Raw genomic sequence first — 25,586 nt, forward strand, 5'->3', positions numbered from 1 at the left:
AGCACCTCGTCCCATTTTGTCACCATTTTGGCGCCGTGGGTTGTGGCAAGGGGGCGGAGGGTGTGGGTCATTCTGCTTCCTGTCCCAACGCCCCATGATGCATCACTTCACATCCCAGCAATCCCTGTTATTCCGTCCATGTTTGGCGCCATCTTGATTCTCAACGTTTCTGTGCCGCGCGATTTCTGTGGGAAATGGAGCCTGAACTGCTGAGGAGTATGCTGACGAGTCTTGCCAGCACATCATGTTTGGCAGTAGAGCTATTCCTTAAGATACAAAGTGATGAGGAGTCTGACGATGATAGTGAGTCACCTGACGAGTATGACACTAAATTGCTTCTGGCATTCACGGAAATGCTCAGCACCGTGGAATGCCGCTTTTGGGCTCGGAAAACAAGCACTGAGTGGTGGGATCACACCATCATGGAAGTCTGGGATGACGAGCAGTGGCTGCAGAACTTTTGGATGAGAAAAGCCACTTTCATGGGACTGTGTGCTGAGCTCGCCCTCACCCTGTGGCGCAAGGACACGAGATTGAGAGCTGCCCTGACGGTGGTGAAGCAGGTGGCTATTGCAATCTGGAAGCTGGCAGCTCCAGACAGCTACTGATCAGTCACTAACCAGTTTGGAGGGGGAAAGTCGACCATTGGAATCGTGTTGATGCAAGTTTGCAGGGCCATTAATTGCATCCTGCTAAGAAGAACCGTGACTCTGGGGAATGTGTAGGACATTGTGGATGGCTTTGCACAAATGGGTTTCCCTAACTGTGGAGGGGCGATAGATGGGACGCATATTCCTATTCTGGCACCACCCCACCTAGCATCTGAGTACATTAATTGGAAGAGGTATTTCTCTATGATTCTCCAGGGGCTTGTGGACCACCTTGGGCATTTCATTGACATTAACAAAGTCTGGCCTGGAAAGGTGCATGATGCACACATCTTTCAGAACACTGACTTGTTCAGGAAGCTGCAGGCAGGGACTTTTTTCCCAGATAGGAAGATCACAGTAGGGGACGTTGAAATGCCCGTTGTGATCCTTGGAGACCTTGCTTACCCATTAATGCCTTAGCTCATGAAACCGTATACAGGGAAGCTTGACAGGAGCAAGGACCGGTTCAGCTACAGGCTGAGCCGGTGCCGAATGACTGTGAAGTGTGCTTTTGGCCATTTAAAGGGGCGCTGGTGATCTCTGTATGGGAAGCTAGACTTGGAGGAAAGCAGCATCCCTGTGGTTATATCCGTGTGCTGGACCCTCCATAATATTTGTGAAGGGAAGGGTGAAAGATTCAGTCAGGCATGGACTTCCGAGGTTCAATGCCTGGAGGCTGAATTTGCACAGCCAGAGAGCAGGGCTACTAGACAGGCCCAGCACAGGGCTTCAAGGATTAAGGATGCCTTGAGGGAGGAATCTGAGGCAAAAACCAACAGTAATGTTTGGTGCCTTGCATGGGACTGAAGTGCAGTGGTTACAATGTTAGTAGGAATCTGTTTTTCCTAAGCTGATTTGCAGTGCTTGTTTCTTTCCTGGGCTAAGGTATCTTTGACTTTCTGCAATAATAAAGACTGTTTTTAAAGCCAAGAATTCATTTATTGAAAAGAAAATAACTTTATTGACAGACACACAACATTTTGGGAACCTAAAAGGGCAGGGTGGTGGGGTGGGGAACTGTACAGTCACAGATTTGAATATGTCCTGTCTGGAGTGCAGTGCAATGACTGCGGCACTTCAGGATGCCCATACTGCAGGGTGATGGAGGTTGAGTGCAGAGGGTAAGGGTCGTAGTTCTCAGGGCTGGTTGGTGAACGTACTGGTTTTGGAGGCAGCTGGTGTTGGTAAGGACCTGGATGCTGGGGAAGGGAGTTTTGAGCTGATCTTGGGGCACAAGGGAAAGAGCTTTGGGACGGGACGGGACGGGGCGGGGGCCAGTGCGTAGTAGTGCTGTGCCTGCATGGCTTCGAGTGCCTGGATGGAGTCCGCTTGGTGCACCAGGATGCTTATCACCTGCTTTGTTCTTTTCTTCCTGGCCGCTGTGTTTTTCTGGCAGATCCTGCTTTCCCTTTCTTTCCAGTTCTGCACTTTTTGATTCTCTGTGGCAGAGTAATCCATAACTGCTTGCAGCAGGTCTTCTTTGCTTTTTCACGGATTCTTCCAGAGGTTTTGGAGTCTTTGAGCTGTTGATAACACGGGCAGCCAAGAACTCAAGGTTGCTTGTGGAAAGGCAAAAAAGGCAACGCTTAACAGAGGTAGCATTGTTTATATCTCAGACAGTTATTCCCACACAGTGAAGGAGTAACATTCTTCACAATAGCATAATTTTCCCATACCAAAGAGAGCGTATATAACCCACAGGAGCCCCGAAATGGTGAGTAAGGGGGACTGATTGCTTCGGGGCTGTACTGTCCTCGGGGTTTCTGTGCATTGGGGAAAGCAAACAGCTGCAGGGGGCACCTACAGTGAACACTCTCCCAACATTTTCCACAGGAGTTGATCCTGGAATATATCTCGCTGCTGCGGGTCACCTGGGAAGAGTGGGAGGGTCTTCTATAGCAATGCGGATTCCGCCCTGGCCCCTATGCAGCTTGCTTGTGTGCAGCGGTCTCTCCACCCCTCACTATTCCACATCTAGGCATGCATGCATGCATGCAGAACCCTCCTTCCTCTCTCAAAAAATTTCCATCCTGAAAATAAAAGCCGCTTAGCGGGAACCCGCTCCTCTATTTGTCCTCCACCAAGTACCGGCTGCTGCGATTGGCTACCTTCCTCCTGGCTTGACAAGAGCTCCTGGCTGCATGCCTCCTGGGACTCCGGGGGTGTCTCTCCCCACCCCAGTACCTTCACTCTCGGTTTCCTCCTCCCCCCCCCACTCTGAAGTGTCCATCGTGGTCCTCGGATTGGTGGTCAGGTCACCCCCAAGTATCGCATCCAGCTCTTTGTAAAAACGGCAGGTTGTGGGAGCAGTGCCGGAGCGGCGGTTTCCCTCGTGGGCTTTGCAACAGGCACGCCGCAGTTCCTTCTCTTTAAACTTGCACTGCAGCGCGTCCCGGTCATGGCCCCTTTCCAGCATGGCCCTTGATATCTGCCCATAGGTATTGTAATTCCTATGGCTGGAGCGCAGCTGGGACTGCACAACTTCCTCCCCTAAACACTGATGAGGTCCAGCAACTCACCATTGTTCCAAGCTGGGGCTCGTTTGGCACGTGGAGGCATGGTCACCTGGAAAGATTCACTGATTGCACTCCACACCTGGCTGAGCAAACAGAAGGGGGATTTTCAAAATTCCTGGGGCATTTAAAGGGCAGGTCACCTAAGACCAGGGCAGTAGAGTTCGAACTGATGAGCAGAGTGGCTGAACAGGTATTCTGGGATACCTCCAAATACCTCTGGAGGCCAATAACAGTGCTTTTGGTGGCCACACTGGCGGACCAGTGCTGCAGTCGTTATTCCCCAGGCCGAAGTGGAGTACAGCCAGCGCTGTAGCCAGGGGGATACAGCGCTGTATATGCCTTGCAAGTGTGGACGGTGAGTGAGTTGCAGTGGTGTAAAGCCACCACCGGTGCTGCAACTCTCTAATGTAGCCAAGCCCTTAGTAGGAGGAAAAAATGTTAGGAGAGAAGGAGTATCTTTCAGCACTACATCTTGTCTTTGCCGTCTTTCTTTGGCCTCTTTCAATTTCTGTCATCCTCCTTTCTTCGACATGGTTTCTATTGTCCAGCATGGGCCTGCTGTGTACAAAGTTCAATACTGCTTGGGCCCACGCTTACTTAGCTGACAAAGACAAAATCACAACCACCATAAATTGAATTCACGATCTTGATGGATTAATTTGTACAAAGCACTATCTGACGAGACAAAAAAATTCGGAATGCCCCGCTACCATGGCTTAGCTGTTACTTCAGTGTGGAATGGACGGCCTAAAAATTAAGGCCTAAAAATAGGAGGGGCTAAGCCTATAGCCTTATTAGCCTATGGGTTAATCCGGCCCTGCCTGGAACTAGTAACTATTGGGGGCGTGGAACACTGATTCATCCACTGAATTAGCCTCTCCTCCGCAAAAAAAAAAAAAATGAATGGAAGGGAGATGATACTCACACACCTTGGCCAGCCCGCCCATCTCCCCCTGGTCCTGAGCTGAGGAAGATTTGGGGGCGCAGAGGTTGGAGTGAGGAACTGAGAAGTAGAATGGAAAGCTGGGGGTCTGGCTGGGAGCTGCCGCGTGGGGAAATTATCCACAGTGGGATGTGGATGGGGCTGCAGGGAAGCAGAGGCCTCCACTGCTTGGGGGAGGGGAGCCAGAGCCCTACAGAAATGATAAAACTAATGCACTAAAGAATGAAGGGCCCAGGGCTGTTCGACTGGGGCTCCTCTGGCCGCGGGAGGTGGGGCCCCGTGCTAGCTCCCGGAAGGGGGGGTGTTCACGCACCGCCCATGTCCAGGGGCTCTGCATTTGTACATTATCCGCACTCAGGAGCTGGGGGCGGGGGGGTCAGAAAGGCTCTGCAGTCAGGTCCAGAACAAACCTCGGGGTGTGTGTAAAACAGCCGCTGCAAGCCTGGGGGCGGGGGAGGGGGGTGTCTGTTGCAAAGCAGCTCTAAAGAGTATGGGGCGCGTTAATTTCCCATCTTCTCCGAGCCCCAGTTTAGGGGCTGAGCAGCGCTTCCCCTTTAAGAGGCTGTTCCTTGCGAATGGAATCGCTCCCCCCCACCCCTCGCTGTGCAATTCTCCAGGGCCCCTCGGCCACGCCCCCTTCTCCGTTCTCCCTCCGCCCCTCCCGCCAGCAGCGCGGGCGCGTTGGGCTCCCAGCTGCAGGCCGGGCCCCCGGAGGGTTGCTCGGCGCTAGGTTTGCCGCCCCACGAATGGTAGCGGCAGAGGGGCGGGAGGGACGCAGCTCGGCCGGCCGCGCGCGCCGGGGCAGCAGGGAGGGACCATCGCTCATCGCGGTCTGAGGGGGAGAGAAGAACCCAAAGGCCATCGATATTGGGGCGAACCACTTCCACCCGGACAACATCATGTCCACCAAAGCGGAGCAGTGTAAGTAGCGGGCGCCCGGGGGTCGGTCGCGGCCCCTTCCCTGGGGAAGGAGGGAGCAGCCAGGGCTGGGGGTGCTGTGTGGGTCCCGGTGCGGCGGGGGAGGGGCGCTGCACTGTCCATGGTCCTGGGAGCCGGGTCACAGGGGCGGATGGCAGGTGGAGGGGGGCGTGTCGGGGGATCTGTTACACTGCGCCTTGCAATTTGCCAGCTGCCTGCCACTGCGCTCGGAGCTGCGTCGGGGTGTCTGGCTGTCTCTGCAGTGCGATTTGCTTCACCCAGCTGCTGAGAAACCCTGTCAAGGGTGCCCAGTTTGTGCTCTGCGTGATATCGGAGTTAAAAACCGGAGGCTTTTCTGCCTTCCTCCAAGACAGGAGGAAGGAGGAGAAGGGAAGCCAGGCCCTGGGACCTAGTTCTGGTTAGGGCTTGGTTTTAGGTGTTTGATCAGTCTCCTTTGCTGTAAATGGCAGCTGTGGGTTAAAACTTCCCAGCCTTTGTTCAAAGCTGTTTACATCATTTTCAGTGCGGGTCCTCTTCCCTATGTAGGGTGACCAGATGTCCTGATTTTATAGGGACAGTCCTGATATTTGGGGCTGTGTCTTATACAAGTGCCTATTACCCACCCACGTCCTATCCTGATTTTTCACACTTCCTGTCTGGTCACCCTATCCCCATGAAGTGTTGCACTTGGTGATTTTTCAATCCTCATACTGATACAAACTGTTTTGGTTGCTTTTAATAGCCCTTAAGCGTTTCACCTATTGCTTTGCATGCTTACCAATGAGATAATATTTACATGCTCTGTTAAAAGGAAAGGAACGTAATTTAGTGTTGGGGGCGCGAAGGGGGGGAATGATTGATTGGCTCGGTTTGGCTTGTGGATTTAGTGATAAAATACAGAGCCTAACAGTTCTTGATCACTAGCCCTGATCAGTGGTGTCCCAAAGTGAACTGACAGCTTCATTGGTTTGTATGAATTGAAGTGAGGGTTTAGTTAGGTCCTAGTGTCTGTATCAAAAGTCACCCAACTAATTGGTCTAAGAGTCTCAACAGAGAGCCCACAGATTGAACTAACATAGAACGTGATCTGCCCTTCACAGTCTTAGAAGTGATCTACCTATGAAGAAGATCATTGATGGAATAGGGAAGCTGGGCTGCTGCTCTGGCTCATGCCATGCATCTTCTGTGCATATACAGAAGTCATCGTTCTCTTACCTTGTCTACTCTATTGTTTCAAACTATTCTGCGCTGCTGCTAAAAAACACCAGAGGAGCTCCATTCACTTACCCTAGAGTGGATGCTAGCAGTCACTGACATTTTAACCACCATGTTTTCTAGATCTACTCTGCCAGCAAAGTCAGATGATGGTGATAAGAATGCAAGCAGCTGGCCCACATCAGCACTCCCACTATTGTTACTACTGTTAATAACTGGCATATTTGCTAGTGCAATAGTGGGAAATTATAAGAAAAATGCCACTGTAGACCAGCACTGAATCCATATAATCTTTTCTTCTGATGCACTATCTTAATGATGTGTTGGGATTGCTCTGTGATCAAGGGCTTAGAGTGCATTTGGCTCAGCTGGAATCATTTCACCCGACATTCTGGATGTTGAAATTCACTTCCCTCTTTGGTCCATGTCTATTGATCTTCAGGTTATAGTACAAAGCCTTTGTGTTTTTTACAGGCCTTTGCCTGACTAGGACAAAGGGACATCTTTTTTTAACTTTTGGAGTTAATCTCTAAGTTACAGTAGCTGATATTTTTGTCTTTTAAGTGTTATGCTGATGGCCTAGGTGCATCCTTTATGGAGGGTGCATTTTTATAAATCAAGGGATGGTGTCCCTAGCCTCTGTTTGCCAGAAGCTGGGAATGGGCAACAGGAGATGGATCACTTGATGAATACCTGTTCTGTTAATTCCCTCTGGGGCACCTGGCATTGGCCACTGCCAGAAGACAAGATACTGGGCTAGACGGACCTTCGGTCTGACCCAGTATGACAATTCTTATGTTCTTAAAAATGAAAAAGAAAATTCTGTACTCCCTCTCTGCACGATGCAATGTTCTGCTCTCGTCCATTGTGCTACTTTTTTCTCTTTCTCTCCCACATTTTCTGAATCTGCTCCTCCTCCTCATGCTACTCTGTGTCTTACCTCTGATTACTTCACATTACTTCCCGGTAAGTCTAACGTCAGTACTGGGCAAATTAGTTGAAACAACAGTAAAGAATAAAATTATTAGACACATGGAAGAACATAAATTGTTGGGCAAAAGTCAACATGGTTTCTGTAAAGGGAAATCATGTTTTACTAATCTATTAGAGTTCTTTGAAGGGGTCAACAAACATGTTGACAAGAGTGTCATGGTATCTTTCCCCAATCTGAACCTTAGAGTCCAAAAAATTGGGGTACCAGCATGAATTCCTCTAAGCTTAATTACCAGCTTAGATCTGATACACTGCCACCACCCAAAAATATATAGTGTTTTGGGGCACTCTGGTCCCTCCAAAAACCTTCCCTGGGGACCCCAAGACCCAAATTCCTTGAGTCTTACAACACAGAGGAATAAACCATTTCCCTCCCCTGCTCTTCCCCTCCAGGTGTTCCCTCCCTGGGCTCCTGGAGAGAGAGACAGATTCAAGCTCCGTGAATCTAAACAAAGGGATTCCCCCTTCTCCCCTCCTTTCCCCTTCCCTGTTAAGTACAGACTCAATTCCCTTGAGCCTCAACAAGGGGAAAAAATCAAACAGGTCTTAAAAACAAAACTTAACTTTTACTTTTTTCTTTCTTTTTTTATTATCTCTGCAATTTAGATGGTAAAAGTTACAGGGTCTGTCAGCTTATAGAAACTGGAGAAAAAGCCTCCTCCAGCAGAAATACAATTTAAAATACTTCCAGCAAACTACACATTTGCAAATACAGAAAACAATCAAAAGACTATAACCGCCTTCTCTACTAAATACTCACTATTCTGAATATGTAAGAGACTGTAGCAGGGAGATTGGCAAGAAACCTGGTTGCGCATCTAGTCCCTTCCAGGACCCAGAGAGAACAAAGCAAAACCCAAAAAACACAAACAAAGGCTTCCTTCCACCGAGATTTGAAAGTATCTTGTTTTCTGATTGGTCGTTTGGTCAGGTGTTCGGTTCACTGTTTGTTAACTCTTTACAGGTAAAGAGACATTAACCCTTAACTATCTGTTTATGACAAAGGGGGATCCAGTTGACATAGCGTACTTAGATTTCCAGAAAGCCTTTGACAAGGTCGCTCACCAAAGGCTCTTATGTAAATTAAGTTGTCATGGGATAAGAGGGAAGATCCTTTCATGGATTGAGAACTGGTTAAAAGACAAGGAACAAAGGGTAGGAATAAATGGTACATTTTCAGAATGGAGAGAGGTAACTAGTAGCGTTCCCAATGGTCAGTCCTAAGATGAATCCTATTTAACTTATTCATAAATGATCTGGAGAAAGGGGTAAACAGTGAGGTGGCAAAGTTTGCAGTTGATACTAAACTGCTCAGGATAGTTAAGGCCAAAGTAGACTGTGAAGAACTTCAAAAAGGTTTCACAAAACTAAGTGATTGGGCAACAAAATGGCAAATTAAATTTAATGTGGATAAATGTAAAGTAATGCACATTGGAAAAAATAACCCCAACTATACATACAATATGATGGGAGCTAATTTAGCTACAACTAATCAGGAAAGAGATCTTGGAGTCATCATGGATAGTTCTTGGAAGATGTCCACGAGTATGCAGTGGCAGTCAAAAAAGTAAACAAGATGTTAGGAATAATTAAAAAAGAGAAAGAGAATAAGATAGAAAATATCTTATTGCCCTGATATAAATCCATGATACGCCCACAACTTGAATACTGTGTACAGATGTGGTCTCCTCATCTCAGACACGATATACTGGCATTAGAAAAGGTTCAGAGAAGGGCAACTAAAATGGTTAGGGGTTTGGAATGGGTCCCATATGAGGAGAGATAAAGAGGCCGGACTCTTCAGCTTGGAAAAGAGGAGACTAAGCGGGGATATGATAGAAATATATAAAATCATGAGTGGTGTGGAGAAAGTGAATAAGGAAAAGTTATTTACTTATTCCCATAATATAAGAACTAGGGGCCACCAAATTAAATTAATGGGCAGCAGGTTTAACACAAATAAAAGGAAGTTCTTCTTCACACAGTGCACAGGCAACCTGTAGAACTCCTTGCCTGAGGAGGTTGTGAAGGATAGGACTATAACAGGGTTTAAAAGGGAGCTGGATAAATTCATGGTGGTTAAATCCATAAATGGCTATTAGCCCGGATGGGTAAGGAATGGTGTCCCTAGCCTCTGTTTGTCAGAGGATGGAGATGGATGGCAGGAGAGAGATCACTTGATCATTGCCTGTTAGGTTCACTCCCTCTGGGGCACCTGGCATTGGTCACTGTCGGTAGACAGGATACTGGGCTGAGTGGACCTTTGGTCTGACCCTGTATGGCTGTTCATGTTCTTATGTTCACATTAATATATGGAACAGTTCCTTCTGCTTCATCCACTCTCTCCATCAGCACCATTTTTGATGTTTTCTCTTTCTGTTATCAACCTTCGTGTTCCCTCACCCCTAATATTCTTGGACTGTTCTACTTTGGGCTTCTTTCACTCACTTTGCTGGCTGCTATTTACTCTCTCTTCCCCCACCCCTTGTGCTGCTCTGGAGCCCTCACACTGGCATTGCCTTCTCCGTTTCTTTTAGTTTTAAGGACCCCCCCCCTTTTATTTTTTGTTTTTTTACAGTTTTGGTATATGCATTGGTTTTAAATGGGATTCACTTGTGGATCCAGATCATGGATTTCTCCTCTGTTCCGGTCCTGAAGCTGGCTTTCTCCTCCACATGATGCTTTAGGTTGGGGATCCAGAAATTCCTAACCCACTGAACTTTTGTTTTATAATATGTTTATCAAGGCTCCTCCTTTACCTAGTTCTTTATGGCATTGTAAAGTATATTTATTTCCTCTTTGCATAATTCCAATTTTCTTTCACTTGCACTTTTTGACAAATGGTGATGATTTCCAGCAAGAATTACACTGGCTTATGCACCATTACCAGGCTATCCCTCAAGCCTCAACTGATGCTGCCACTGCTACTGTCCTGCTAGACTGACAGGCAAGAAACAGATTGTCTCACGTAGGCGTAAAAAGTAATGATGACTCCAGAATTTGCCATGAAACAGCAGAAAAAACTAAAGTGAAAGAATACACTGACCAGATCAGAAGAGCAAAAATTCCAGTCCTAATCATTGGTGGTGTGGAACTCCTCAGGAATACATGGCCAAGTAACAGTTCGTCTCCTACTGCTCTGAGCAATACCAGGTCATCCTAACAAAAGGTATACAGCCAACAGAGGGTCACAGGAGGTCACCTGCCATGCTACTCTTCTTTATTCTCTTCATCCTTCTGGGTACATTCTGAAAAGTAAAGTCAATGATTAGGTCTAACATCACAGCACTCCAGTGGACTTGTTAATTCCCTTTTCCTCCAGTAATTAAAACTGGCATCTGCTCAGGGTAAGTAATGTTCTGGGAATGCCAACTGCCCTCCATTTTCCTGTCCAGGACTTTGAAACAAACAAGGAGACCATCTCCAAAGAATCCAACGCAGCTTTTACACTTGTGTCAAAGAGGAATTTCAGAGTTTAGATGCATGTGCAGTGTGGAGATAGACATTGAAGCTAGCAGATATTTACGTCAACATTTTAAAACATGGATAGCTAAAGCAAGGCTCCTAGATCCATATTTAGACATAGCAGTACAAGTGGCCTGATTTTCTAAAGTGCTAAACACGTGCACTTCCTGTTGAAGATAATAGGATTTATGGATGCTCAAGGCTTTTCAAAATCAGTTATTTATAATCCAATGCCTGCACTGGATTTAGGAGCCTATCTGTAGGTACAAAGGTTTGCAATATGATGTAATGCTTTCATTCAAAAAAGCTCTCATTACCTGGGACATGATATAATTACATTTCTATGGGAGGTATGGTCTGATAGCAAAAGAATATGAAGTGACTCATTTTACAAACAAAATTATTATCTAGCTATTGCATTTATGAATGTTCTTTTATGTTGATTGATTTCATTTGGGCACTAACTCGCTTAATAGAAATAAACAGGTTTCCTACTTTGCACAAAACAGCTCCCGACATGCTTTTCCCTCTCTTGAAAACACGTGGCTGTAAAGATGAAGGAGGCTTTTTAAAATATAGCTTGACTAATATCTCTGGCATCGGTTTTCCTATTTCAGTTATGGACATCTGACTGCGTAGCATAGCACCTGCAATGAACTATAAATCCAGCTGTGAGTTGTACTTTGGCTGGGAAATCTGATTTGTGACCTGATTATTTTACAAATCTACTAGGCTTCATATCCTTTACACCAGGGAGACTGACAACACAAACAACATTAAGTAAATAGAAAAGGCTCTTTCCTAATCTAATTCATGTATTTATACTGTATGACTCTCATTACCATGGAATCTGAGCACCTACGCAAAGGATGTTCAGTAGTCTAGTTGTCTAAAGAGATTTTGGGAACAGGGATCCGTATTCTTACTTATTTGTAAAGGGTCATTTACATCTATAAGGCTGTATCAGTAAACAGTAATAATATACATTATACGCAGGGAGAATACATGGTGTACTAGAAAGCTTTATCCATTTAAATCTGAGGCGCCTATTTTGCTCACAAGTGGAGGCCTCAAATGCACCAGTTCTGCTAACCAGAATGTCATAGATATTGTAGTGGAGGGAAAGAAAGCCTTCCTTGCCTTGCGTAATCACTGAGTAAGATTTAACAGAACTCAGAACATGATTTTTGCTACTGGATTCTTTAGCCTTCTATTTTGTTGGTCCCACCCATCTGTATATTATTTTGAGTCCACTGAATGGATAGGTGAGGACAAAATATGACTAGTATGACCCACAAGGCCATCAGTACCCAGTTGGATGCACAAATGTAGCTTGTTTATGCAAAAACCTTGCTAGTGCAAAGATACAAACATGAAAATTAGCACACTGGAAAAAAAAGGAGACTTTGAGGAGACTTTTTTTTTAAATTATGAAAGTTATCCATAAAATTAGAGAGACAGCCTCCACCTAAGCTCCCCTTTAGGCATACACAATTTTGTGCAGAGGTCCTTGGAAAAAAATATATATGATCATGTAATTAAAATCAGTATAATAATGCATACATCCAACAGGGCTGAATTCAGGTTGCATAGGCAACCTTAATTCTGGCATTTCCTAACTTTTGAGTGCTTGACTTTGCAACTTGAATAATTATAGCATAGTTTTTGTATTTAATAAATATATAGGATTGTTCACTGGGGGAGCTGATCAAAGCAAAATGTATACAGTAAATGTGTTCAAGAGATACCTACGTTTAGCTGTAGTCTGGCATGTTGTGATGGATGGCCTTACCTTGTTCCTAAATTGTTTTATGTATCTATAGGGCAGGATTTTCACCAGTGCTAGCACTGCCCAATTCTGCTTCCACTGAAGTCAATGGGATTTTTAACACTGACTTGAATAGGAGCAGAGTCTGGCCAGTTCTGAGTGCGTGGAAAATCCCACCCATAATGTTCCTCATTGCAGAGAGCATAGTGAACATGCACTTTGAAGTTCTCTTGCTTTGTTAAAGAAGAGTTAAAGCATTTAAAATCTTAAGCTGTGCTGACATTTATTATGTCATGTTGTCCACTGTCAGAGAATGACAACAATAAAGTGACATAAAGAAATAGCATCAGTATTTCATATTAACAAAAGTGTTGACCTTTTTTATAGCTATATTGTATTTGTTTGCTGTGGTATTGTACAGAAAATAGGTGTGCCCTCTAAGCTTAGGCCTATAACTGATTTACATGCTGAGTTTTCTTTGTAATTAACCTTCTTTATAATCAAGGTGACTTTTATGGTAGAAAATAGAAGACCAGCAGTCCATTTGCAGACCAGCAGTCCATCATGAATAGGGAAAGGAACTTATTAGAATAAGGAAAATGCTATTCTTCCTAAAGCTACGATTTCGCCTCCTGCACTTCACTGTAGAAAAGCTGCTTTGAACCATCCCTGACCCCAGCCCACTCTGACCAGGCTGCCTGCTATAGATGTAAATAAACTGTACATATAGTCTTACACAATTGATTCACTGCATGGCCTAGAGCAAACCACTGAGTTTCTCTTTCCCTCAGGTTGTCCATCCATAAATTGACTGTAGTCATACTTACCTATCTCATATGAATGTCGTGTGACTTACTGAATCAATAATTATTGCTCACCATTTTTGACCTGAGTGGCTAGTCAAAATATGGAGCCCTGTACATGTTCCAGTTGGGAGTAGAAATTGGTGGTAGTCAGGTATTTCTTGGATACAGTTTATTTTGTTTACGAAGAATGTACAAGAAGGAAACAAACAGCTTATTTTGCCCACAGTACCAAGAGCACTCTTTTCAGCCTGAGCCTGTGACCCAAAAACCTCTCCCTAGATTTCTTCCAGGGTGTGCCACATGCCTTCAGCTTCTGCTGCAGGTGATCTCTCTCACTCAGTCTGTTCTTGGCTAACCTTAGTTTCTGTGTGATCTCTCTTCCCTTGTACCCACACACCTACCCAAAACAACCTTCAGACAGGAGCTCCCGGAGTTCACACACACCTTTTGTCTTAGGTGGGGCTTATGCATATAGTTATAGGTCACATCTACCAATCTCAAAGAGGTTTGAACTCAATCTATGACAAGGTTTCATCCAGCTCATAACATTATAAGTGAGGCTTGAGATCCATGAATGGAAAAAACGAGACAGGCACTAAGCGTTTGTTTGATCTGTTAGCACAGAGTAGGCCTAAACCAGATTTTAAAATACTGTATACAATTTTTCCTTTTTCTTCCCTCCTTCATCAAAGGATTCAATTCATTCAGCCACTATAAAGATTGGAAAGACTTGTCTCTTAGGTTTAGCTCACTGCATGAATTTTAACAATACAGTAGGGGTAGAAAACTGGTATGGTGTCTTAACCTGAACTAAGCTAAATGAAAGTCTCTGTGTGTGTGTTTTTTTTTAATCCAGTTGCTTCCAAGATCCGCTACCTACAGGAATACCATAACCGCGTTCTTCACAACATTTACCCTGTGCCCTCTGGAACGGACATTGCAAACACTCTGAAATACTTTTCTCAGACTTTATTGAGGTAAGTTTTAAATTATGCTATTCAAGAGAAAAAATGTTAGGGGATAAGTATTGATTTCTTCTTGGTTAATGGATCTTATGGATCAATGCTCAACCAGAAGGAGTCAGAGCTCAATAATTAAAAGTACGGTATGGTATAAATAAATTAGAGCAGTGGCTGTTGCCCAATTTGCCCAGTTGAGCTGCTTATTGAGTGGCTGATTCTAAACAAAACCTGGTTTGCTTGACCCTACTATAAGTTAGTGGAGTGCACACGTGCTTAAAGTAAAGAAGAGAGAAGGTTGCTATAAAATTTCACAAGTTTGACTGTGACCTCTCTGAGAATCCTAAAGCTGTCGGATCCTACTGCGATGAGCCTGAGCAGCAAAACTAGAAGCTGAGCTGTCCCATAGTTCAATGGGCTTTCACATCTGGATTTTTGTCCAGCCTATTATAGCAACGGGCATAAGCACAAAGTTTGGATCCAGATCTGGATCTGAATGACATTAATGGTTCAGAGTTGCTCTGATCTAGTGATTTGGTTTAGTCCACTCTAGTTGCAATATAAAAACCAATAAGTACTAAGTATGATTAGAGAATAGGTTTAGGTAGGTGATATGACCTTTCAACTTATTAAAGAGAGCTGTTATAGGTTTGGAACTTCATTAGGAACATTACTTGTATTCCAATTTTCCCACAGTATAGTGGATTCATTGACCTGAATTTTCAAAGTGGCCTTCAGATGGCCTTTGATATTGCAGATATAATTTTTGTATGCCTACATTTTTGTGGTTCATTTTTCATATGCAGATAGTTTTGAGTTCACGGTGTATTTTTGAGTATAACTATGTGATTTGCACCTAGAAAAATATTTACGCTTAGAAAATTGCACCCATACTTTCAGAGGCTGCTTTGGAAGTTAGACCATTTGTATAGTATTGGAGAGAAGAAACATTCTCTCTTGCTCTAAAATATGTTAACAAGCAAGTATTAAAGTTGAATGAAAAACTCATTGGGAGCCCACATTCAGAGACCATGGAATTCAGAAACACTTCATGTTCTATGTTAACAGGAAAAATACATATGTAGAAATACACATTACCTTCAGAATCCCATTTTGGCTGCAAACTCTCAGGAGCTGTGTTTATACTTCACATTCCCAGATTTCATGAATAAAATCATTTAACCATCATGAAATGTTTAGCTCACTGAATATTTTAGGGTGCTGAACGCACCTGTGTTAACTTAAAAGGCTCTTTCAGGTCCAACAAATGGAATGATGTTCAATTAATATGTTACATTAATAGCCAAAAAATATTTATAGGGATATTGAGAGTAGCTAGGAAGTGTGGTTCTTATTCCATGTCAGTGTATTTTCAATTGGCTAATCAAACAATGAAAACATTTGAAAATCAGGCAAACACTACACACAAGACTCTGTGTGCAGCAAAACAGCCTCAGCATAAGCTGAGTGGACCTCCCAAACTATTCAGCCATGCAAATTGTCCTGGATTCTGGCATGTACTCTCCCTCTCACCTCTCATTAGTGACTTGCTCAAAGGTATACACTAGGATAATCCCCATTTGGGTGGAACTCCATCAGTGGCAGCACCGTTGGAATTTGCAGCATAGAAAAGGTGCAAACATTTTACTGCTGTATCACCTAACTCTGCACAGAGCAGTACATTGCATAGTGTATTCTTGGTGAGAAATTCTTCACACTTTATAAGCATTCAAGTTGCTGGACTGAGTGATGCAGATAGTTTTATAGGTTACAGAAGCAGAATGTAGAGGTCTGCACAACTCCCTTTTCTGTGTGGCTGTTTTAAATCTGCAGAATTGTTAATTCCATATGAAGGGAGCAATTCCATTTAACTTCTTTATTTCATGCTAGAGGTTGGACTGAACCAAAACCCTGGTACTGATTACCCTGAACTTGATAAGGTTTGAGGTGGTACTCACAGTGTATATTCAGATCTGGATATAATTTCATAGATGGCCTCTTTCTTTATAATGGGCAAATCAAAATGCTAAATCTGAACATCCCCCAAATTAGGGAGAGGACATTAGAAATCCAGCCCTGGATCCAGACCTGAATTTCATATAGGCTTTTGCCCGTATCCTTAAAATAGGCCAGATCAAATCTCTAATTCAGACCTCTTTTAACTTTGGAGTGTTTGAAATCTGGTTCTGGACCTGGGTGCTGTGGTGTGAGCCCACCACAACTTCATACACATGTTCACATCTAGACAGGGATTAGACAAAACACCTTACCCTACACTGAGTGTGGCAAGTGGAAAGAGAGAAACTCCTGTCCAGCGCACGCAATTCCCTTTTCAGGGACCTTAAGAAGGCTTATCCTAAACAAACATCTCAATACCCTGGGCTTGCTCAAGATTTTGTTCAAGAGTTTCCCTGAATGCCATGCATCCCAAGTCGTCTTTCTGCCTCTCACACTATGAGCGCGTCCACACTCATTATTGCACAACGGAGTATAAAACACAGCCAGATATATCCCATTCAGTTGTTAGCATACTAGGCCTTAGTAGATGTAGCTTTTGCAACTTGTTGTACTTTGACAGTGCAGTTACTTTTCTGAGTTATAAACATATTGACTTAGTTCTTCCGAGTGGGGCAGTCCCACTGTTTTGGGTCAGAGTCATATCTGGTGTAATACCGGTAGTTTCAGTTTAGTTGCAGCAGGGATTAACTTGGTCCTTTGGTTCATATACATTTGACTATGTAACAGGCTCGGGGTAGGGGTGGGAAGAAGTGGCTATGGTTGAAAAAAGTGAGGCATTTACCTTTTATGAATAAACATCACATAAAATCACTATACACAATGCATAACATATTGATTCATTTAGCTCCTCCTCAATTTTCTCTTTGGGCAGAAGCATTTCTTTACATTACAGCACATGAATTTAAGTTTCATGCATTACTCATTTCCAGCCTTTCCTCCCTCACTTGAGGATTGACCTAGAACAACATAAACCTCTTACACAACATCTGCTTTTTTCTTGTTTTCTTAGGAAAAAACTCCTCAGTGCATTTCTTAACTATAAACAAAATTCTTTATTAAATGAACAGTTATTAATGCACAAGATATTTTTACTGCTTTCTCGAGTGTGGAGAGATGCAATTTGTCTGGCACCATGTCTCAAAGAAACACCTTGGGAAGGTAGTAATTTGGAGAATGGTCTATGTTGTAGCAAGGGAGCCCAAACTTTAACCAATTAAGAGATGCATTGGCAACTCATTTGCATATAGTGGGACAGATTCAGTTTGGAGGTGGCCTGCAGATACTACAGGTCCTAGCGTACAGTGCTCTATATTGAGTAGAAAAGGGAACGAGCTACAGTGGGCAGATCTGAATCTGCAGCCAAACTTTCTCAAAGTTCAGGATTGTTATTGGATCTGGAGTTTTGACTGGTTGCATTATAGAACTTGGCATCAGCTGCATATCCAGATCCAGAGATCCTCTGAGTTTGGGGGTGGTAGGAACTGAGGCTTTGGTAGGGGCACATCCCTAATACCTGAATTGAATAGAAGGCCTCTGTGATCAAGATGGAGTATTGTATGCTGGGACCTGTAGTCTCCATGGCTCCCACCCCTTCATATTAAGGAGAAGGGAGGTGAATGTTAGCCATCACTGCCTTACAGTTTCCAAAACAAGGATTTATTAATGCTCTAATGTCCCTCCTGGAAGTATTGCTCCCAGGGGGCAGCACTTCTGGGTAGTGATGTGTTGGCAAGTGAAGGAACTGGATTTGGTGGGTAGCTGGGTAGAATTTGTTCACAGAGAGGGGTTGACTGTAATTTAATACCTCCACATCTCAAATCAGAAGCTGCAAAATGTATCATATGAAAGTCAAGCAAATTAAAAAAAGCAAATCCAAAAAAGAGGAATCAGCACTCTGATAATTCACTTTTAAAATCCTAATAGATCTTTGTTGGTTTACTGATATGATTTCATAAAAACTGTCAGAACAATCTTATTACCACTTTTCTTAGACTGGACATTGGGTAACAGAAAGCAAAATAATTTACAGGCATCCAAGGCACAATAAGAAAAAAAACAACTACTACTATGCAGTAACTTTTCTTAGGGTAGATTATATTGTATCTATATAACATCTGCATATTTGAGAGATCAGGCATGCCTGACTGTACTTATAAAATTTTTAATAAAATTTATATGGCAAATAAATCAGGCCCTCTCTTGCAAACACATAAGCATGTGTGAAGCTTCCCCATGTGAATTGTCATACTGACTTCTATGGGACAACATGTGAGTAAAGTTACACATGTGTTTGTGTTTGCAAGATTGGGGCGTGAATTCTGTGTAGGGTGGGTGGAATTTTCAAAAGTGCTTTCCATTGACCCAGCTCTGCTCCACTGAAGTCAATGGATGTTTCAGTGCCCCACCTACACTTTACTAGTTTTAACACTGACTTCAGTGGGAGTAGAGGTACGCCAACACTGGCCACTTTTGGAAGCTCACGCTACGTGTACAGTACATGTAAAGCAAGTTGGTCTGTGGTTTAATATATTAAAATAGTATATGATACTTTTATAGGATCATGAAAAAAATTATTAGATAATCCTGTAATGCATATTCATTTTCTATTAGGCTAGCGAAAATATAGCTTTGTTGCTTAAGCAGCAATTTTATTCTATTTTAAAAATTATTAATCATTTCAGAACAACTGGACTAACGTTTATAACAATTTTTAAAAGATATAACAAGCTAGTTGATTTTTAGCCTCTATTTTGATGCCCACGAATTTTAATTTTAATTTTTGAAATTATCTTTCCTTTAGTTTGTAGTGAGTTTTGTTGAATAATAACGTAAGTACGTAGCAGCAGGAATGTATGATAACACACTGTCTGATGTGCAGTTCTATAACTGGTATTGCTTGCTTAGCCCTTAGATTTGGAAGTGACTATTTACCAAAAGAGTGTTTGTATTCATAAAATAAAATGTTTCCTCCCCAAACATGGGCAAAATTAAAAACACACATAAACAACCATTATCATTAGCTCACAAACATATGCTAAAGATCATCTACTATATATTATTTTATAGCTTCTCCAAATGTAGTTTAGTTAACATTTTAGAAATATGATATTATTTCTAAATCCATGTGCCTGTTTAAACTTCATTATCTCAAATGATACTGACGGAATGTCATGAAACAGTATCATAAAATACATACAGACATTATTTTAATGCGATAAACATGTGATTTTTAAGACTATCTTAACAAACCCACATGTTTATTCTTTGCTAAAACATGTTTCTGAAAGTGCCACACCTATATTTTACAAGTTTTCACTCCCTTGGTTCAAACAATCTTACTGAAAATGTATTTTTCCCCCAAACCTTCTCAAAGCAAATTCTCCAGCTATTTGAACACAGCTATTCTTTGCATAGCAAGCAGCTCAATTCCCAAATTTTGCTTAACTGTGAAACATGGGTATGGTACTGAAACATGCATTTTTATATTTTTGCTCCTTATGAACCAGATAACACATGAGATGCAATGGAAATTTTTACAAATGGCAATTTTTAATGTTACTATCTTGAAGCATAGAAGTGAATGGTTGCTAGATTTGCCAACACACTGGTATTGGTAGAAATTGCATCTTATGTGGGGTGTATCTGGTGTTTTATTATTTGTTTTATAGTGTCATTTCAATGTAATGTGCTGTTCTTTGTGTCTTTGTTGTCTCTTTTTTTTCTTTGTCCCCCCAACAGCATTTTGTCCCGCACAGGGAAGAAGGAGAATCAAGATGCCTCCAATTTGACAGTGCCCATGACCATGTGTCTTTTTCCTGTGCCATTCCCACTCACCCCATCTCTAAGACCACAGGTCAGTTCCATCAACCCTACTGTTACTCGCTCCCTCCTTTACAGCGTCCTGCGAGATGCTCCATCTGAACGTGGCCAGCACAGTCGTGATGCTCAGTTATCAGACTACCCATCATTGGACTATCAAGGACTTTACGTGACATTGGTGACTCTGCTGGATCTAGTTCCTTTGCTACAGCATGGTCAGCATGGTAAGCAGGCCTTTGAATCCTTACCGTACACGTAGATCCAGTGCTTTGAATCCATGTGTGGTATGTAAGGCCTGGTCTATGCTACACAGTTACGTTGACGTAAGCTGCCTTGTGTCAACCTAGCTGTGGAAGTGTCTACACGTAAATTTGGCTCCTGCCTACAAAAGTGCCTCTCTACACCGATTTAGTAACACCACCTCCCTGAGTGGCATAGTCACGGTCAATGTGATTAGGTTAACACAGTGTCAGTGTAGACGCTGTGTTGCTTAAATTGACTGTTACTGGCTTTCAGGGGCAATCCCACAATGCCCCACACTGACAATTCAATCGATACAAGCGCTCCTGATGAGGAGGTGAACTGCCAACACAAGGACCCAAATGTGCGTGCACACAAGCGATTTAATAAGTGCAGTGGCTGTATGCTGATGCAAGTTAGATCAACATATTTTGTAGTGTAGACATGGCCTTAATAATATAATAGAGATGGGCCTAAACCTATTCCAAAAATGGAAGTATTTTTATCTGGCCTTTTTGTTTGACTCCATTGAAGAGTCAGGGCCTATTTGCAAATTGTGGATCTGGCTTTGGGTTTGGATTCTGAAGCCCACTAATGCTCAGGGATGTGCAGATCAGGCCCATCTCTGAGTAAAATGTAAAGTAGATTTGATAAAAGATCTTAACAGCATTTTAAGAATGTAATAGAGCAGTTGTTCCCAAACTTGTTCCGCTGCTTGTGTGGGGAAAGCCCCTGGCGGGCCGGGCTGGTTTGTGTACCTGCCATGTCTGCAGGTTTGGCCAGTCGCGGCTTCCACTGGCTGCGGTTTGCTGCTCTGTGCCAATAGGAGCTGCTGGAAGCAGTGTGGGCTGAGGGATGTACTAACCGCTGATTCTAGCAGTTCCCATTGGCTGGGAGCAGCGAACCATGGCCACTGGGAGATGCGATCGGCTGAACCTGCGGACAGGGCAGGTACACAAACCTGCCTGGCCCGCCAGGGGCTTTCTCTGCACAAGTGGCAGAACACGTTTGGGAACAGCTGTGATGGAGACTGGTTTAAAATGTCACTGGGTAAAAAGAAAGGATTGTAAGTCTGAATATACAGAAATAGAGGGTTTTGCACAGTGCTTTGAATCATCTCATCACAAAATATATTAGATTTTGATCACATGTTGTTATTTATATTATTCTTAGTCAACTCCTTCAGTATGCAATTTTGTAGACTGCGGTTATCTTTACTGAAAGCCTGGGGCCCAGTTCTCCCCATCTCAGGATACCAGTGTCTATCTTGATTTCAATGAGCGTCACTTGTACGCTGAGGTGGAGAGAACTGTGCTCCAGGCTGTTAAGCTTTGGTAAGTATATGAATTAATTTTGCAGGAAAGATTTCCCTGTTGCTTTCAGAATTCCTTTGGATAGATAATGTATTTTGATTCCAGTATAGACGTAGGAAGAGATGAGATGATGTCTGTACAGTGGATTAAAATTTGCAATTAAACTTATAGTTTATTCCTTCCTTCATTTTAGTAATTTCTTTAATAAAATGTAGTTATCAGAACAACTTAGATCTAGAACAATGCTGTTGTGCCTTCAGCCACTTGTATTTTGATTCTGTCAGATTTCACAAGCTAGGCCACATCTGTACTTAGTACTTTTCGTGAAAGATGCTGAGCATTTATTGCAAGAGAGAGGCACTCTGCATCCTGCAGTATGTGACCCTTGCATGGAGGACCTTTGAAGACACTAAAATGGAATACATTAATGATTGTTAGAACTTATGGAGTGCTTTTCAGTCATAGATCTCTAAGCACTTTACAAAGGTAGGTATAAATATCCCCAGTTTACAGATGGGAAAACAGAGGCACAGGCTGCCTAAGTGACTTGCCCAAGGACACACAGTGAGTTAGTCACAGAGCTTGGACTAGAAACCCACTTGCTTCAGTAGGAGGTTTTTGTAATTCATAGGAACTGCCAGACTTTACATCAGACTCAAGGGTACCTCTAGTCCAGTATTCTCTGTCAGTGGCTGGCACCAGATACTTTAGAGGAAGGCAAATGTGGGAGAATATGCCTCCCTCCCGACAAGTCTGATCCTGATGTCTAAAGATTGGCTTAAGCCCTGAAGCACAAGTTTTAATATCCTTTCCACAATTTTTGGTATAATTAATTGTAACTCTGAATATACTTGATATCCATATAAATATCCAATCTCTTTTTAAATCTTAGTGAGTTCTTGGCCTCAATGACTTACTGTGGTAATGAATTCAGCAGTTTAATCACGTGTAGTGTTGAAAATACAGTGACATTTTTCCCTCTGAGTCAGCACAGAACCCGTGCCCCAGTCTGATGTTCTGGAGACACTTTGCTCTTTGAATGAGGTTTAAAACATAGGTTCTGATGTCCTGTGGCTATGACAGCTTCTATGGCACTTTTTGCAAGAATAGGTTGGTTAATATACCAATGTCCTGGCCAAATTCTAACTCTGATAGTGGCATTCTCCCTATCTAAACCCACGCCCCTATCCATGTGTTGGTTTCACAGTGTTCATTTTCCCTCTAGACCTGGGGTGGGCAAATGTTTTGGCCTGAGGGCCACATCAGGGTTCCAAAACTGTATGGCGAGCCGGGTAGGGAAGGCTGTGCCTCCTCAAACAGCCTGGCCCCTGCCTTCTCCCACTTCCTGCCCCCTGACTGCCCCCCTCACAACTCCCAACCCATTCAACACCCCCTGTTCCTTGTCCCCTGACCACCACCTCCTGGAACCCCCTGTCCCTAACTGCTCCCCAGGACCCCACCCCCGTCCAATCCTCCCTGTCCCCTGACTGCCCTGACCCCTATCCACACCCTCGCCCCCTGACAAGCCTCTGCGACCCCCTGTCCCTTATCCAACCACCCTGCTCCCTGCCCCCTTACCATGCTGCTTAGAGCACCAGAACTGGCAGCCGCACCGCCCGACCGGAGCCAGGCATGCCACTGCGCAGTCTAGAGCACCGGGGCAGGCTCGCGGCTCTTGCAGCCACGCTGCCTAGCAGGAGCTTGCAGTTCCACTGCCCAGCACAGCTAGCTGAGGCTGTGGGGGAGGAGGAACAGAGGGGAGGGGTTGGGGGATAGCCTCCCCGGCCGGGAGCTCAAGGGCGGGCAGGACAGTCCTGGGCTGGATGTGGCCTGCCAGCTGTAGTTTGCCAACCTCTGCTCTAAACTGTTGCTATTTGCTGTTAAACAGCTGCCTCCTTCTACCCTAGAAGGAAATTCATTATAATGGTTGGTGAAGTGATTCCTGTGTGTTGTTTAAATATCAACTAAATTTCTAAACAATTTTGGGGAGAAAGGCACAATTTAAGTTTTGTTGTTATGATCATTTTGTAAACAGTCCATAAATCAAAAAATACATTGTTTTTTTTTAATAAAATATAATGATGCTCTGTGTATTGAATTTTCTTTGACAGATCTTGGACAGTCGATTTTTTACACAACCACATGTTTGCTTCCTTTTCTCAATGATGACATCCTGAGTACTTTGCCTTATACAATGATTTCAACATTAGCCACCTTTCCACCATTTCTGCACAAGGATATTATAGAGTATCTCAGTACCTCTTTTCTGCCTATGGCTATATGTAAGTGGAATTCATTCTAATAATGTTACATTTCAGAAAGTATGTAGGTTTTTTAAATAACATTAGACCATAATTATCAATGTTTTATTTACCATGTGGATGTGGTTACATGTTAATCTACTTGCTTGCTACAAAATGTAATTCAGTGTGGCTGCTCTTATCAGAGGAAGAAGTTATACAGAATGTCTACTTTTTATGTTGTATTACTAGGTTATTTCTTTTCACTTAAAGGCTGAAATAAAACATCTTAAAGTGATATACTGTACTAATTACACAGAGAGCTTCCAATGGTAGCAATGAGAGTCCTGAATACAGAGCAAATGTACAATATGTTCCTGAAAATACGAATGCAACAGCAATATGTATAACATTTGCTTCGGGATGCACATGAACAACTACTGTCAATATAACGGATGGACATCCAATAGCAGAATTTGGCTCTATTTATCTTATTGTTTTGTACTGAATATTTATGGGTGCCAATGGAATCTGATAGGTAGTTGATTTTCTGCTTTTCTTGAATGGATATTGAATTACTGCATAAAGTTAAAATCCCTGCAGGCTGTGGATCCAAAGCAGTACTGACTAGCTGTGTTTTGAACAGCCATCTATGTACCTGATAAAAGCTTGCTGACCTTTCGGTAGCTGCTGTAAATACATCTTTTTTTCACATTTCACAAATTTGGGGACTGGGGACGACTTTGGAGTCAGTTGCATCATAACCAGCTAAACTCCCCTTTCTTATCAGCCCTATAGACCTTTGTTGCATGCAGTATTGTTGTGTAGCCGTGTTGGTCCCAGGATATTAGCATCCTTTATCTGACAGTATGAACTATTTCTGCATTCAGAGCTCCATTAATGCTACTGGGAGTTTTGCACAGCAAATCTCTACAGAATATCGGAAGAAGCATGGTCTAGTGTCCTAAAGCATAGGACTTTGAGGAGGTCTGTTATCTACTATTCCTGGCTCTCCCACAGATTTGCTGTGTGACCCTGGGCAGGCCACTTAACAGTTCTGTACCTCATGTTCCCCATTTGTAAAATGGGAATAATAATACTTCCCTATATCATGAGGGTCTTGTGAGGCTTAATTCTATAATGTTTTCTAAAGTTCTTTGATATTGTGGATGGAAGGTTCTATAGAAATACAAATCAATATGCAATAGTCTCACTATGGTTTAAAGAATCTTGAACTAAAGCCTTTATCTATCCATTATGCTAGATTGTGAAAAATATATTCAATGTAGAACTTTCTACAGAGTGCTCCTCCAATCCTGTATTTCCTCAAATCTCTGAAACTATTCTCCAGAACAACCTATTAAGCCTAATTCTCCCTTTAGTTAAATGGATACTAGTCCCGCAGTGGATATTGTACATACATAACTGAGAGCAGTAGATAGCCAATTGCCTTTTTCTCACACAGCTTTCTCAAATCACTGTATAAATCAATCCAACTCTATATTTTGTTTCTAATACCGCATGGTACCTTTTCTGTATAGACTATTTTTAAATGCTAGGTCAGAACTGTGGGAGAATACGTATTTCGCAATATAAATTCTCACAAACAGATCGTGCCATAATAATTTGGGGATTATTTTGAACAGCATGTAATTACTGGGCTACTGACGTGGCAGAGAATAGTTCCAGCAGAGCAGTAATTAAATCAGAGGTAATTACACT

The 25,586-nt window shown here is 43.1% G+C and overlaps 1 protein-coding gene across 7 annotated transcripts in view; it reads left to right on the forward strand.

Annotated features, from left to right (window-relative positions):
• Positions 1-4,903: 4,903 nt before the first annotated feature.
• The window catches only part of UNC79 (unc-79 homolog, NALCN channel complex subunit), a 151,714-nt gene continuing 131,031 nt past the window's right edge, over positions 4,904-25,586 (forward strand). For 3 of the 7 annotated variants that reach the window (XM_050953161.1, XM_050953163.1, XM_050953162.1), the window contains exons 1-4: positions 4,906-5,030; positions 14,131-14,251; positions 19,991-20,295; positions 23,736-23,906. In XM_050953161.1, the coding sequence (XP_050809118.1) occupies positions 5,009-5,030; positions 14,131-14,251; positions 19,991-20,295; positions 23,736-23,906 (619 nt within the window). In that variant the 5' untranslated portion in view covers positions 4,906-5,008. Of the gene's footprint in view, positions 5,031-14,130; positions 14,252-19,990; positions 20,296-23,735; positions 23,907-25,586 lie in introns of those variants that run through there. The other 4 variants (XM_050953167.1, XM_050953166.1, XM_050953164.1 and 1 more) reach the window with 4 other exon arrangements.

This window comes from Gopherus flavomarginatus, chromosome 5, assembly GCF_025201925.1.
Source record: "Gopherus flavomarginatus isolate rGopFla2 chromosome 5, rGopFla2.mat.asm, whole genome shotgun sequence".
NCBI lineage: Eukaryota > Metazoa > Chordata > Testudines > Testudinidae > Gopherus > Gopherus flavomarginatus.